Source organism: Trichomycterus rosablanca, chromosome 5, assembly GCF_030014385.1.
Source record: "Trichomycterus rosablanca isolate fTriRos1 chromosome 5, fTriRos1.hap1, whole genome shotgun sequence".
Lineage (NCBI taxonomy): Eukaryota > Metazoa > Chordata > Actinopteri > Siluriformes > Trichomycteridae > Trichomycterus > Trichomycterus rosablanca.
The window spans coordinates 4293901-4306693 of NC_085992.1; the positions used below are offsets into that span (position 1 = coordinate 4293901).

A 12793-nucleotide genomic window follows, 5' to 3' on the forward strand; every position below is an offset into this window, starting at 1 on the left:
ACATGTAAAATGAATCGATATTCACTTTAAACAGCAGAGGGCGCTGGCGCTATACACCTCGCCTGGTTGACGTCACTGGCGCTATACGCCTGGTTCGGGGTTTTTCAGCCAAATTGGGCTTAATTCAAAATTGTTTTGCATAGTTTGTACCTACCTCACAAATAAAAGGCCATTCATTATTTAGATAAATAAAAGATAAGCACAAATACAGTTTTATTTTCTTTTTTTAAGAGAAATAATAAAAGGAAACTTTGTCATCATTTGTCTTCAATTTCAGTTTATCGTGTCGTATCGTGAACCCAGTATCGTGTGTCGTTACATCCCTAGACTTGACTGTAAATTATACTACCCTACTACCGCTGGGATCTGGAATTTGTATCCCCAGTGATGCTATCAGCCAGTTGGATGACTTCATACAGACATGATTGGCTATGTCTTGAGTTGAAAAAGGGGGTTTTGTCCAGGGTGTGTGTTACTGCGTTGTGATTCTGGGGAAACCAGAGCCATTGTGAGCCTGACCAGAGTAAAACAGTGGTAGAACATGAACATGAAATGAAAGACAAAATAGCTCATAGCGAAATAGTTTTAAATGTTTAAAACTGGAACTATTAGATGTTTTTAATGGTTTCCATGTAGTTACTTCAATAGTTTCTAATTAAAAAAGCCACCTTTGTAGGCAACCAACCAGAGTTTAGACCCACAGATGACAAGCAGGATGGCTCTCGATTATTCTGCAGGCTTAACCTTTCATTTGTTTTTATTTCGTTCTCCTTATAAAATACGGTGCTTTTACCCGACTGACTGTTAACACGTTTGTGTCTGCTCTCAGGGAATGCACCCAGCTTTTATCGGGGCACAGTACCCGTTCTCTGTAGCCACCGGCCCTCATCCCCCCATGGCAGCGACGGCTGTCACCTTCCCTGGAGTTCCCGTACCGGCCATGACTCAGATCGCCGTTCACCCCTACCACACGGCCGAGGCGGCGTTACCCCTCAGCACTACTGTGGCAGGTAAGGAAGGCCAGTGTGTGAAAATGTGTAAATATGTGTATTTTCTCTCGGTCCCGATAGTTACGTTCCGGTTGTCGTCGTGATCATGCTTTACCGCTCAGGTGTCTTAGCTGTAATGTTAAAACTAAAGTCTCGTATGTCAAAACAGCTCCTACTTCTATCAGACCTTATAATTCGATAGCCATCAAACATGCACCAAGCCACTCAGGTGGCGCAGGATCTCAAATCCATCATATCGAGTCTCGGCTCTGCCTGTTGTTCATATAGGGGTTGGATTAAGCCGGATATGGTCTCTGGGATTGATGGCTGTCAGGGCGTGCTGTCAGGGCGTGTCTCTCTGTACACAAGGCTGAGTTGCACTGCACTCGTCAAAGTGTAGGTGATAAGATGCATACGGCATGCAGCCCACATGTCGGAGGGGGCGTGGGTTAGCTTCGTTCTCCTCAATCAGAGCGGGGATCGGCATTGGTGGAGAGGAAGCGTGACGCAATTGGACGCGCTAAAAGGGAGAAAATGCATTAAAAATAAAACATGCACCAAGCCCCAAACAAATAAGGTAGAAACATTTAATTAAAACTGATGAGGCGGCAGGGTGGGTAGCACTGTCGCCTCACAGCAAGAAGGTACTGGGGTCGATTCCCAGATGGAGAGATCCGGGTCCTTTTTGTGTGGAGTTTGCATGTTCTCCCCGTGTCTGTGTGGGTTTCCTCCTGGAGCTCCGGTTTCCTTCCACAGTACAAAGACGTGCAAGTGAGGTGAACTGGGGGTACAAAATACCAAAGTGTGTAAAAGTTGTAGTCGATCCATCAGTACTAAGACCCCCCCTATTATTTTTTCTTTCTGCTGGGGGTCTGGGCCAAGATTTGCCTCCAAAAAGTCTGTTTTGGCATTTCTATGCATGTGTTTGACTTGATGAACATCGTCTCTTAAGTTACACTGATTACAAACCCAACAAAAAGTCAAACCACTGATGCTGAACTAATCCGTCTTCCTGCGCGCTTCTTCTCTTCAGTGGCCGGAATTCATTCAGGCTCCACCATCCAGGCTATTCAGAGTGCGTCTCTTCCCGGCCTCTCGTCTCAGCCGCCTTCGTTGGTCAGCGTGTCGTTCCCGGTGGAGGACGAGCAGCACAGTCACCCTGTTAGCCAGCAGGGCCTGCACTACCTGCACTCAGCCTACAGAGTTGGTAAGTAAAGCTCACTACTGCTGTGTACCGTTTCACAAGCGGCACCAAGTCTATGTAGTTTCACTGGAGGCGACTTGCTGTTGATATATAATAAATAAACCGGGGAATATTCGGGGGATATTCCGCCAGCACACCAGCGCCGAGTTTCTGAACTCCTCGGTTGCCACCGGTCGGCTGGGCGCCATCTGGCGGGCATAATTGGCAGTGCCTGCAGCAGATACTAATTGGCCACCGTATCTGCAGGGTGGGGGCAGGACTATCTGTGGGTGGGTCTTCATACGCTGTGCAGTATGCCGGGGCGAGAAGAGGAGGGCTGTACGCGTTTAGGAAAGAGGCGAGTACTAAAATATTGTACTCAAGTAAAAGTACTATTACTTTAATGATTTTTTTACTTAAGTACGAGTAAAATTACTAGTCTAAAAACCTACTCAAGTAAAAAGTAACTCATTTAAAATGTACTCAGAGTAAACGTTACTTAGTTACTTGTTTAACAGGAGAGGGTGACAAGTGGATATAAATCTCACAATAGTTGTTTTTTATTCAAATATAATAGAAAAAACTAGAGATGGAACGATCGATCGGCTACGAATCGGTATCGGCCGATTTTTTATCAAAATATGCTATCGGCGATCGGCGATATTTCCTAAAAGTAGCCGATCCGATCGTGTGATATATAAAGATCATGTTAAGTTAACAGCTCAGTGGATTGATCCAGACTTTGAGCTACGAAGCACCAACCATCACATCACCATTCATCAACCATCGTACAGAAACCATCGTGAAAGCACATACGATGTAATTTTGCTGATTGTAATATTTACTTTAAAAAGATAATTCAACCCGGTCACATCTGAGTCGATTCTATCAGCACGTTATATAAACTCCTGGTTCACTTTGGTAAATCGTAAGCGGTTCTTACTTGTGATGTAGATGAGAACAGAAGACGTTACAGAGCCAATCCGAGGCAAAAGTTTATTCATTACCAAATTCGTTAGTTCAGGATCATCTGCTGAACTTTTAGAAAACTTTTAGCTCCTTAGACGGAACGAGTCTGACTCGGTTACAGATCTGTGGTAATAGCAGTTTAATTAAGCTTTTTAATGAAGCTTTTTAATGTAAGAGAGTCACACAAAATGTTCTGTAGTAGCTGGTGTTTATTTAAAACCACGACATTTAATTAATAACAGTAAACACGGAGAGAGAAACTGAGAAGAGAAACTTACGCTTCACATAAAAACGAATCAACTCATGAATCAATGAATCACTTATAGCGATACTGTGAACAAAGCGTCTCTTCTAAAGGCACACACACACACACACACACACACACACACACACACCCGCGCGCTGCTCCGGTTTATCTTCACTGTGAGGCTCTTTTTAAGTTTATTTACTGCTAATCCCCCCCCCATCGGAATCGGCTATCGGCCGATGTCCCTGAAAGGAGATCGGAGATCGGAATCGGTGCCAAAAACCCCGATCGGTCCATCTCTAGAAAAAACATGTTGATACAACATTTAAAACATTTAGGGATGTGTGATGTGTCATTTTAGAACAGACCATCCCATAAAACTTTTTCAAACTGTATAACCACTGAAGTTGGCATTAATTGTGGATTCTATAGACCAGCCGTCTTTTCATCACCAACAAATACCAAACAACATCATACTGCAGATCTCATAACTCACAACAAGTCCAGGTTACAAGTGTTGTGATTTTCACTAAGTGACCCAAAGAAAAGCTTCAAGATGTATAAGACAAAACTTTGCCGTTCTTTGACATCAGACTATGTTGTCAAATAACGAAACATCAAACTCCAAACATGTTAAACTTTTTAAATCACCCTTCCCTCCCTCCTCTATACCTAGATTACAGCTCCTTTATTTTAGCACCGGTTTATTTTCCATCGCAGAATTCACTGCAGCAGTTTCCCAGACACCATTTGTTTTGCGTTTTTTTTTTTTTTTTTTAATGTAGCGAATAACAATTCTTAATACAAAACATACTTAAGTAAAAGTAAAATTACTGGTTGTAAAATCTACTTTAAAAAGTACAAGTACACAAAAAAACTACTCAATTACAGTAACGCGAGTAAACGTAATTCGTTACTTTCCACCTCTGACAGCGACGTGCTCTCCTTGGATACAATCTGGTATCTCTCTGCAGCGGAAGACAAAATTGAGTGTGCTAAATCAAGAGGAAAATGGATAAAAAAATAAATAGAAATAAATAAATCATAAATGAATTTAGTAGAAGGTGCTCAGGTTGATTAAAACCCACAGTAATTAAGATGAGTTGTGCGCTCAGCACAAGGGAAGTGCTTTATTTATGCACGCCAGCTGTTTTATCACCGTCTTCTGCTAAAGTAATGTGATTTAGATGAATAACCTTGAGTGCAGGAACGAGTGGCGGGTGGGTAATTGCTGATTCAGACTCTTTATGCTCTCATGCAGGTATGCTGGCCCTGGAGATGCTGGGCAGAAGGGCTCACAATGACCATCCAAACAACTTCTCCCGCAACCCCCCGTACACGGAGGACGTGAAATGGCTGCTCAGCCTTGCTGCACGACTCGGTACGTTTTATCACGTTAATAACCCTGTTCAAATAGAATTAACTCTTAGAATGGTGTTGTCATCAAATATTTAAACCTCTCGGTTATTAATAATAATAGGAGAAAACATAGGGTAGGTGAATTTATAACTGGCTGTTTTATACTGGAAATTGTAGAAACATATTGTCGTTTATAATTGTATACATTTTAAAAGTGCGGTTATTCACCTGTAGTGCAATTAATATATTATTATAAATATACATCGATCAGCCATAACATTAAAACCACCTCCTTGTTTCTACACTCCATTTTATCAGCTCCACTTACCACATAGAAGCACTTTGTAGCTCTACAATTACTGACTGTAATTCATCTGTTTCTCTGCATGCTTTGTTACTCCCTTTCACCCTGTTCTTCAATGGTCAGGACCCCCACAGGACCACCACAGAGCAGGTATTATTTAGGTGGTGGATCATTCTCAGCACTGCAGTGACACTGACATGGTGGTGGTGTGTTAGTGTGTGTTGTGGACAATGCTGCTGGAATTTTTAAATACCGTGTCCACTCACTGTCCACTCTATTAGACACTCCTTCCTAGTTGGTCCACCTTGTAGATGTAAAGTCAGAGACGATCGCTCATCTATTGCTGCTGTTTGAGTCGGTCATCTTCTAGACCTTCATCAGTGGTCACAGGACGCTGCCCACGGGGTGCTGTTGGCTGGATATTTTTGGTTGGTGGACTATTCTCAGTCCAGCAGTGACAGTGAGGTGTTTAAAAACTCCAGCAGCGCTGCTGTGTCTGATCCACTCATACCAGCACAACACACACTAACACACCACCACCATGTCAGTGTCGCTGCAGTGCTGAGAATGATCCACCACCTAAATAATACCTGCTCTGTGGGGGTCCTGACCATTGAAGAACAGCATGAAAGGGGGCTAACAAAGCATGCAGAGAAACAGATGGACTACAGTCAGTAATTGTAGAACTACAAAGTGCTTCTATATGGTAAGTGGAGCTGATAACATGGACAGTGAGTGTAGAAACAAGGAGGTGGTTTTAATGTTATGGCTGATTGGTGTATGTATATATACAGTGGGTATAAAAAGTCTATGCGCCCAGGTGGCGCAGCGAGATATTACGCTAGCACACCAGTGCCGAAATTCTGAACACCCCGGTTTGCTTGGCTCTGCTACCATATACGTGACTTTGGGTGGGATTTGTAGACTCACAAATTCTAGAATATCAGTCAACTGGATGCTATGGGCTAAGATTCCTCAGGAACGCTGCCAGAAGCTGGTGTCTGGCTATGCATCACACTTTCAGCAGGTCAGAACAGCAAAAGTGTCTCTACTAGGTAATAAACAGGCTCGTCATAAAGCGATGTATTAATTCTGAGACTACTGGAGTCTTTAAAAGTGGCATTTTGGAGAAATCGCTTGTTATTCGAGTTGTGCTGAGCTATTGAAGTTGGTCTCTTTTGATTGGTTTATTTGTAAACAGCTGAAATAAATTTTCTGCATCGTTTTTTGTTAGAGATCCTGATCCAACTTTCCCTTATCTATTCACGTTCTGTTTCTGTCTCCAGGTGTGAACTACGTGTATCAGTTCTGCGTGGGTGCTGCGAAAGGTGTGTTGAGTCCATTCGTCCTGCAGGAGATCATCATGGAAGCTCTGCAGAGACTAAACCCCGCCCACATCCACGCTCACCTCCGCACCCCCGCCTTCCATCAGCTCGTGCAGCGCTGCCAACAGGCTTACCTACAGGTATTCACACACCACTGAACACGCGAGGTCAAGAACTACAACGTTTTACTCTCTCATGGACATAGAACCTGAAGATCTAGTGATAAACACCCTGCCATAAATACCCATATCTGGTTCATTTTTACACTTCTTTAATACACAGTTGAATGCATTTTTGACAGATAGGACCAAAGATGAGGTGTTTCTTTATTTAAATCGAGTGTAACTGTTCGGGTTTTGTTGGGAGTTGAGGTGGCATCGTCCTTGGCGCATATAAATCGTGCACGAGAAGAAAGAGGCGTCTGAGCGCGCTCACAGGATGTTCCGTACTGATGAGGGAGCGTCTAACACGCGCCGACAGCCCGTGGCCTGAAAACTGCCAGGCTGATGAGAGAAAGAAGAGAGAAAACTACATTATCATTAACTCATGTGATCTTAGGCTCTCATTCATGCCGTTTCTCTTCCGCCAAATTTCTCTTTCATGTTCTAGCTGAGGGGAAGTTCAGTAATCTGCTCACATATTGCTGAAAGATATATAGTTAGCACAGCTTTGCTGAAGTGGGCACTGCCAACTGCTGCACTGGTAGATGAGTGTTAGCATGCAGAGGAGGTTGTGGTGTGTAATGAGATGAGGCGATGTTCTCGAGCTGATACTAACCATTACTGGCAGTGATTGATTTGCACACTTGCCGTAGGGAGGTGTATTCCATATGCCGTCGTCGTCTCCAGATTTCACGCCTTGTTTATTTGCTAAATAAAGAACGTTTTTAGTTTGAGCCGATTTATAACTGTGTTAAATGAACCGAGCTGCTTTCCGAATGTGCGTTTCTGGTGCATGTGGTGTGTTGTGTTTGTGCTTAATTAAATATTAGTATTTTTTAAATCATTATCGCAGCGCTGGGCTTTGTAGCGCTGATGTTACAGCATGCAGTATGCAAACAGGCTGACGAAATCCAAACCGACGTGGGACGGGGCTCCGTTCTGGTTCGCAAACTTGATTTTGAACTGGTTCAGCACGTTTCCGAACCGTAGATGTTTGTTTGCAGCTGGAACCAGAATACTAGGGTTTTAAGCGCGTGTCGTCCGGGGTGTCGTCCGTAAGCGTGTCAAGTTGAAGAGGACAGAGAAAGCAACGATGGGTGTATAGTGTACAAAATAAAATATATAAATAATCGGCCGCTCCGGTGCCGCCACGGTAAAACACACGCTAGAACCAGAGCTGGGACCTCGAATACATCGTAGGCCGGGCTGAGCAGGCACATGAACAACGATTGGCCTGTTGTTCATATAGGGGTGGGATAATAAGCCGGACAGGGACTCCTCGTGACTGATGCAACTACGACCTCTGCTGGCTGATTGATGACGCCTGCACAGTGACAAGGAAAGAGTGCGCGTGTAGGTGTAGGTGACAAAATGCATACGGCTGCTGTCCATGTATCGGAGGGGGCGTGGGTTAGCTTCGTTCTCCTCAATCGGGGCGGGGATCGGCATTAGTGGAGAGGAACCATCATGCCATCATGTTAGTACTATTCACTTCCCACCATTGATTACACATGCTTGACTCCCAAAAACTGAGGAAACGTGAACTGGTTCTTTAAAAAGCACCAAGGTTCTAAGAAGCCTGAATGGAACCAGTTCAAGAACCAGAGTTCTTTTGGCTATAAGCATCTTGATCTTTTAGAGGTCAAGTGTTTTGATTACTTTTACCTCACTGTGAATGTAACCTGTATAACCAGCATTACAGGTACTCATGATGTGCTGGATTCTGATTTGTGATATCCACACTAGCAGTCTCAGCTCCACTGTTAATTTACACCGACCAGGCATAACATTATGAGCACTGACAGGTGAAGTGAATAACACTGATTATCTCTTCATCACGGCACCTGTTAGTGGGGGGGATATATTAGGCAGCAAGTGACATTTTATCCTCAAAGTTGATGTTAGAAGCAGGAAAAATGGGCGAGCGTGAGGATTTGAGTTTGACAAGGACCAAATTGTGATGGCTAGACGACTGGGTCAGAACATCTCCAAAACTGCAGCTCTTGTGGGGTGTTCCCGGTCTGCAGTGGTCAGTATCTACACAGTAGTAAATCGGTGACAGGGTCATGGGCGACCAAGGCTCATTGATGCACGTGAGGAGCGAAGGCTGGCCCGTGTGGTCCGATCCAACAGACGATCTACTGTAGCTCAGACTGCTGAAGAATTTAATGCTGGTTCTGATAGAAAGGTGTCAGAATACACAGAGCAGCACAGTTTGTTGCGTATGGGGCTGCAATAGGGGGACCAACACAATATTAGGAAGGTGGTCATAATGTTATGGCTGGGTAGCACTGTCTCCTCACAGCAAGAAGGTCCTGGGTTCGATGCCCAGGCTGGGCGGTCCGGGTCCTTTCTGTGTGGAGTTTGCATGTTCTCCCCGTGTCTGTGTGGTTTCCTCCGACAGTACAAAGACGTGCAAGTGAGGTGGACTGGAGATACAAAGTTGTCCATGACTGTGTTTGACATAAAAAATTTGTGAATCTTGTGTAATGAGTAACTACCGTTCCTGTCATGGATGTAACCAAAGTGTAAAACATGACGTTAAAATCCTAATAAATAAAGTAATTTTATAATTAAGAAAGTAATAAAGGAATTCTGTCATGATGTTACTCATAAGACTCGATGTTTCTGATTCTTCTAACAGTACATCAACTACCGGCTGATCCACCTGACGCCGGCGGACTACGACGACTTCGTTAACATCATCCGAAGCGCACGCGGGGCGTTCTGTCTCACCCCCGTGGGCATGATGCAGTTCAACGACGTCCTACAGACCCTAAAGAGAGGGAAGCAGACCAAGGAGCTGTGGCAGCGGATCTCGCTGGAGATGGCGACGTTTTCGCCCTGAGCGCTGCACTCGCCAGCGGGTAACTACTGAACCGCCTCTGGACCTCTCTGGGTCTGGGTCTCCCACAGAGTCCCCTGCAGAGCCACTTTCTGTCCACACTCATACCCGGCAGCACAATCGGTCCTCCTGTCGGCCCTGTAAACGCTCCAGGATCCGTCGCCTCGCTCGCCGAGCCGCCGAGGAACGGGAGCAGTTCACGTCAAAATGATTTTTTTCCCTTTAATATGGATCGAGCTCTCCGTCTTGTCTGATTTCTGTGAGGCGTTAAGTAACTTGACTGGTGTTTTTATCTTTAAATATGTCGGGGGGGTTTTTCTGTACCTTGTTGATCCTCCGTGTTAAGTTTGCTTAGTTGTATGGTAATTAAAATGGTGTTTTTTTTTCCACCTTTGTTTTATCGATGTTTGAAATAGAATGAAAACTAAATGTCAGACTCATACTGCAACATTCCTCTGCCGTGAAGGAGTGAGCTTCCACCAGTCCTGAAGGATCACCCTGCTGGACGCTCACACGGTGTATCATCGAGGGAAGAAAGAACTGCGTTCGAATTAAACAGAACATTTAATAGAAGACGTTAATCGAGTACGGGTGAGGGAAGTTTCGTTTCGTTCTGTTCTTTTTCTTTTTTTCTTCTTTATTTTTTGATATTTTGTATAGTACGGTGTGTGTGTGTGTGTGCGCGCGCGCACGCGCGCTGAGAAATGTCACCAGACTGCTACGCGAGTTCCCTTTTTTCATCCAGCTGTGTGTAGCGAGGACTTGAGTTTGTGGAACACAGAGGTCTGGCTGGACCAGATTTTTTTTTTATCGCTCGTAAGTCGACCGACAACATGCCCGGTTTGTTGATGTTTTTCTTAAGTTTAAGGACGCCTGGGTTTTTGTTATCTGAATACACACAGGAAACGGAGCTGTCCTTTCATCTCGGATGTCGTTAGCCTTTCGTGTTTTTATCTGAGATAAAACAGCTCTCGAGATTTGACCAGGCGAGTGGTCCGTTAAAGTCATTTCCAGCTTCCTGTGTTCCATCCTCAAGTCCAGCGCTATATCTCCGGGAAACTCGCTAGTACTGAATGCCTGTGTAGAAAATGTACTGTGATATTTTTGTATTCTTCAAAGTGTAGCTTGGTTGGAAAAAGATATAAATATAAATCTATATGAATATATAAACTGTGCTGATTGCAAGAAGTTGTAATCTAGACTAAAAAGGAAAAAAAATGAACAGATGAAAAAAAAGCAATATTGAAAATGTAGAGTTTACTTAATAAAGATAACTCAAAACACTACATCTGTGGGATTTTATCTTGTATCTTGTATACTGTATAATGCAAATGGATTGTTGTTCATTCGGGTGAATCTAAGGGGTGCTGTCGGCCGGCCGGGTGTCTACACAGACGCAAAAGGCCGTGTAGGAGTGGGGATGGTCAAAGCCCTGCAATGGATTTGCTCCCTGTCGTTCCCATGGCATTCCTGCCTTGTGTCTAGTGTTTTCATGTGGAGCTGGACCCGCCATGACCCTGACCAGGACTAAGCGGTTGATTAAAGTTACAATATATACAGTATGTAATGGGCTGTGTCTGAGTGGGCATGGTCAATGCCCTGCAATGGATTGGCGCCCTGTCCGGGACGTTCCTGCCTCGTGTCTTAGTGTTTTCCCATGGATCCAGACCCACTGTGACCCTGACCAGGACAAAGCAGTTGATGAAATTAAAAAGTGTGTGTGTGTCAGAGAAGGTAAAACACTAAAAGGTACTGGACAGGTACTGTACCTGACCACAGTTTTAAGATGACATAAGGCTCAAAATGGGATTTTTCTTTACAGCAGGGGGCGCTACAGGCTGGATTATAAACATCTCTCTGTGGGTATGGTTAAGAATTTAGATATTTTACAGTTTAAACAGATTAAAAACGAAAATAAAATGACTTTTATGCTACATGCCCAAAGATTTTTGTATTTAAGGTACCAGGTATTTATTTTACCAGATGGGTTTAAGCCCCAACACTGCTGAGCTACGACTGTTGGACCTTTGTGTAGGGTTCCTGACCCTCAGTCTACTGTATATTAAATACATACTAGATTTTTTACTAGAGTATTTTCTTCCACATCCACCTAAGTAGTTCCAGCGATGTAAAAACCGCGGAAAGTACCATACAAGATGCATTAAAAATTTTATCCAAAGCGACTTACAGTACTGTGACAGTATACAGTCTTAGCAATTGAGGGTTCGCTTAAGGGCCCAACAGTGCCAACCTGGCAGTGGTGGGGCTTGAACCAGCGACCTTTCGATTACTAGTCCAGTACCTTAACCACTAGGCTATGACTGCCCACAGTTGTCATTCCACTGATATATAACACTGTGCAGTGTGTAAGGCAGCCGTATAGTGACAGTGGAAGCCTAGTGGGTAGTTCTTTAGGCTGTCGTTTGAAAGGTTTGAATCCTGGTTCTGCCATGCAGTGAGCACTCAAACAAGGGTTCTGACCCCAGCTGACCCTCTGACCCCATAAGTTGGGATATAAGGAATAAAATTCCGTTGTACTGTACATGTGTATATTTGGGTGACATGATGGCTCGGTGGGTAGCACTGTCGCCTCACAGCAAGAAGGTCCTGGGTTCGATCCCCAGGTGGAGTGGTCCTTTCTGTGTGGAGTTTGCATGTTCTCCCACAGTGCAAAGACGTGCAAGTGAGGTGAATTGGAGATCCAAAATGATCCATGACTGACTGTTTGACATTAAACTTGTGAACTGATTAATCTTGTGTATCGAATAACGACCTACCTGTCCTGTCATGACGTTAAAATCCTAACAAATAAACACACGTGTATATTTATATATGATACATATCTTACCTGCATCCAAGTCCTGTTTTGTTTTTGTTTTTTTGCCATATTCACTGACAGCGCACACACACACACACACACACACACACACACACACTTACATTTAAGTATTTACTCACGTTACAAATCCTAATACTCTTAAATGTGGATCATTATTCAATTAGTGGAGAACAAGTGGTGACTGTGTGTGTGTGTGTGTGTGTGTGTGTGTGTGTGCGTGCGCTGGCCTTGCACTCCCCATGCACCTAGTGCTTCTTAGTGTTGCACTTTGACCCTTACCAGGACTAAATAGCTAGTTTAAACAAATACATACATAAATCATCTACTATTGTTGTTACTTATTCACCAAATTAGTGGACAGCTGGTATGTTTTCCAGTGATATTACACAACCTTTTTTATGAAAGCGAAATATACGCTTGAGTCAGGAATGAACTAGAAAAAGAGCTGTGAATTATTCAAATGAACTAAAAAGTAATTATATTAATATATATTACATTAGTCATAAAAAATAGGAAACTTATTGACTTTATTTAATTCAAATAAAGACAAAATCTGGATGTTCGTTTTGCCA

General features: G+C 43.7%; 1 protein-coding gene across 3 annotated transcripts in view; it reads left to right on the top strand.

Annotated features, from left to right (window-relative positions):
• The window catches only part of zswim8 (zinc finger, SWIM-type containing 8), a 58423-nt gene extending 47755 nt beyond the window's left edge, over positions 1–10668 (top strand). For all 3 annotated transcript variants that reach the window (XM_062995530.1, XM_062995531.1, XM_062995529.1), the window contains exons 23-27: positions 830–1010; positions 2023–2196; positions 4650–4769; positions 6338–6516; positions 9182–10668. In XM_062995530.1, the coding sequence (XP_062851600.1) occupies positions 830–1010; positions 2023–2196; positions 4650–4769; positions 6338–6516; positions 9182–9385 (858 nt within the window). In that variant the 3' untranslated portion in view covers positions 9386–10668. The remainder of the gene's footprint in view (positions 1–829; positions 1011–2022; positions 2197–4649; positions 4770–6337; positions 6517–9181) is intronic.
• Positions 10669–12793: the final 2125 nt, after the last annotated feature.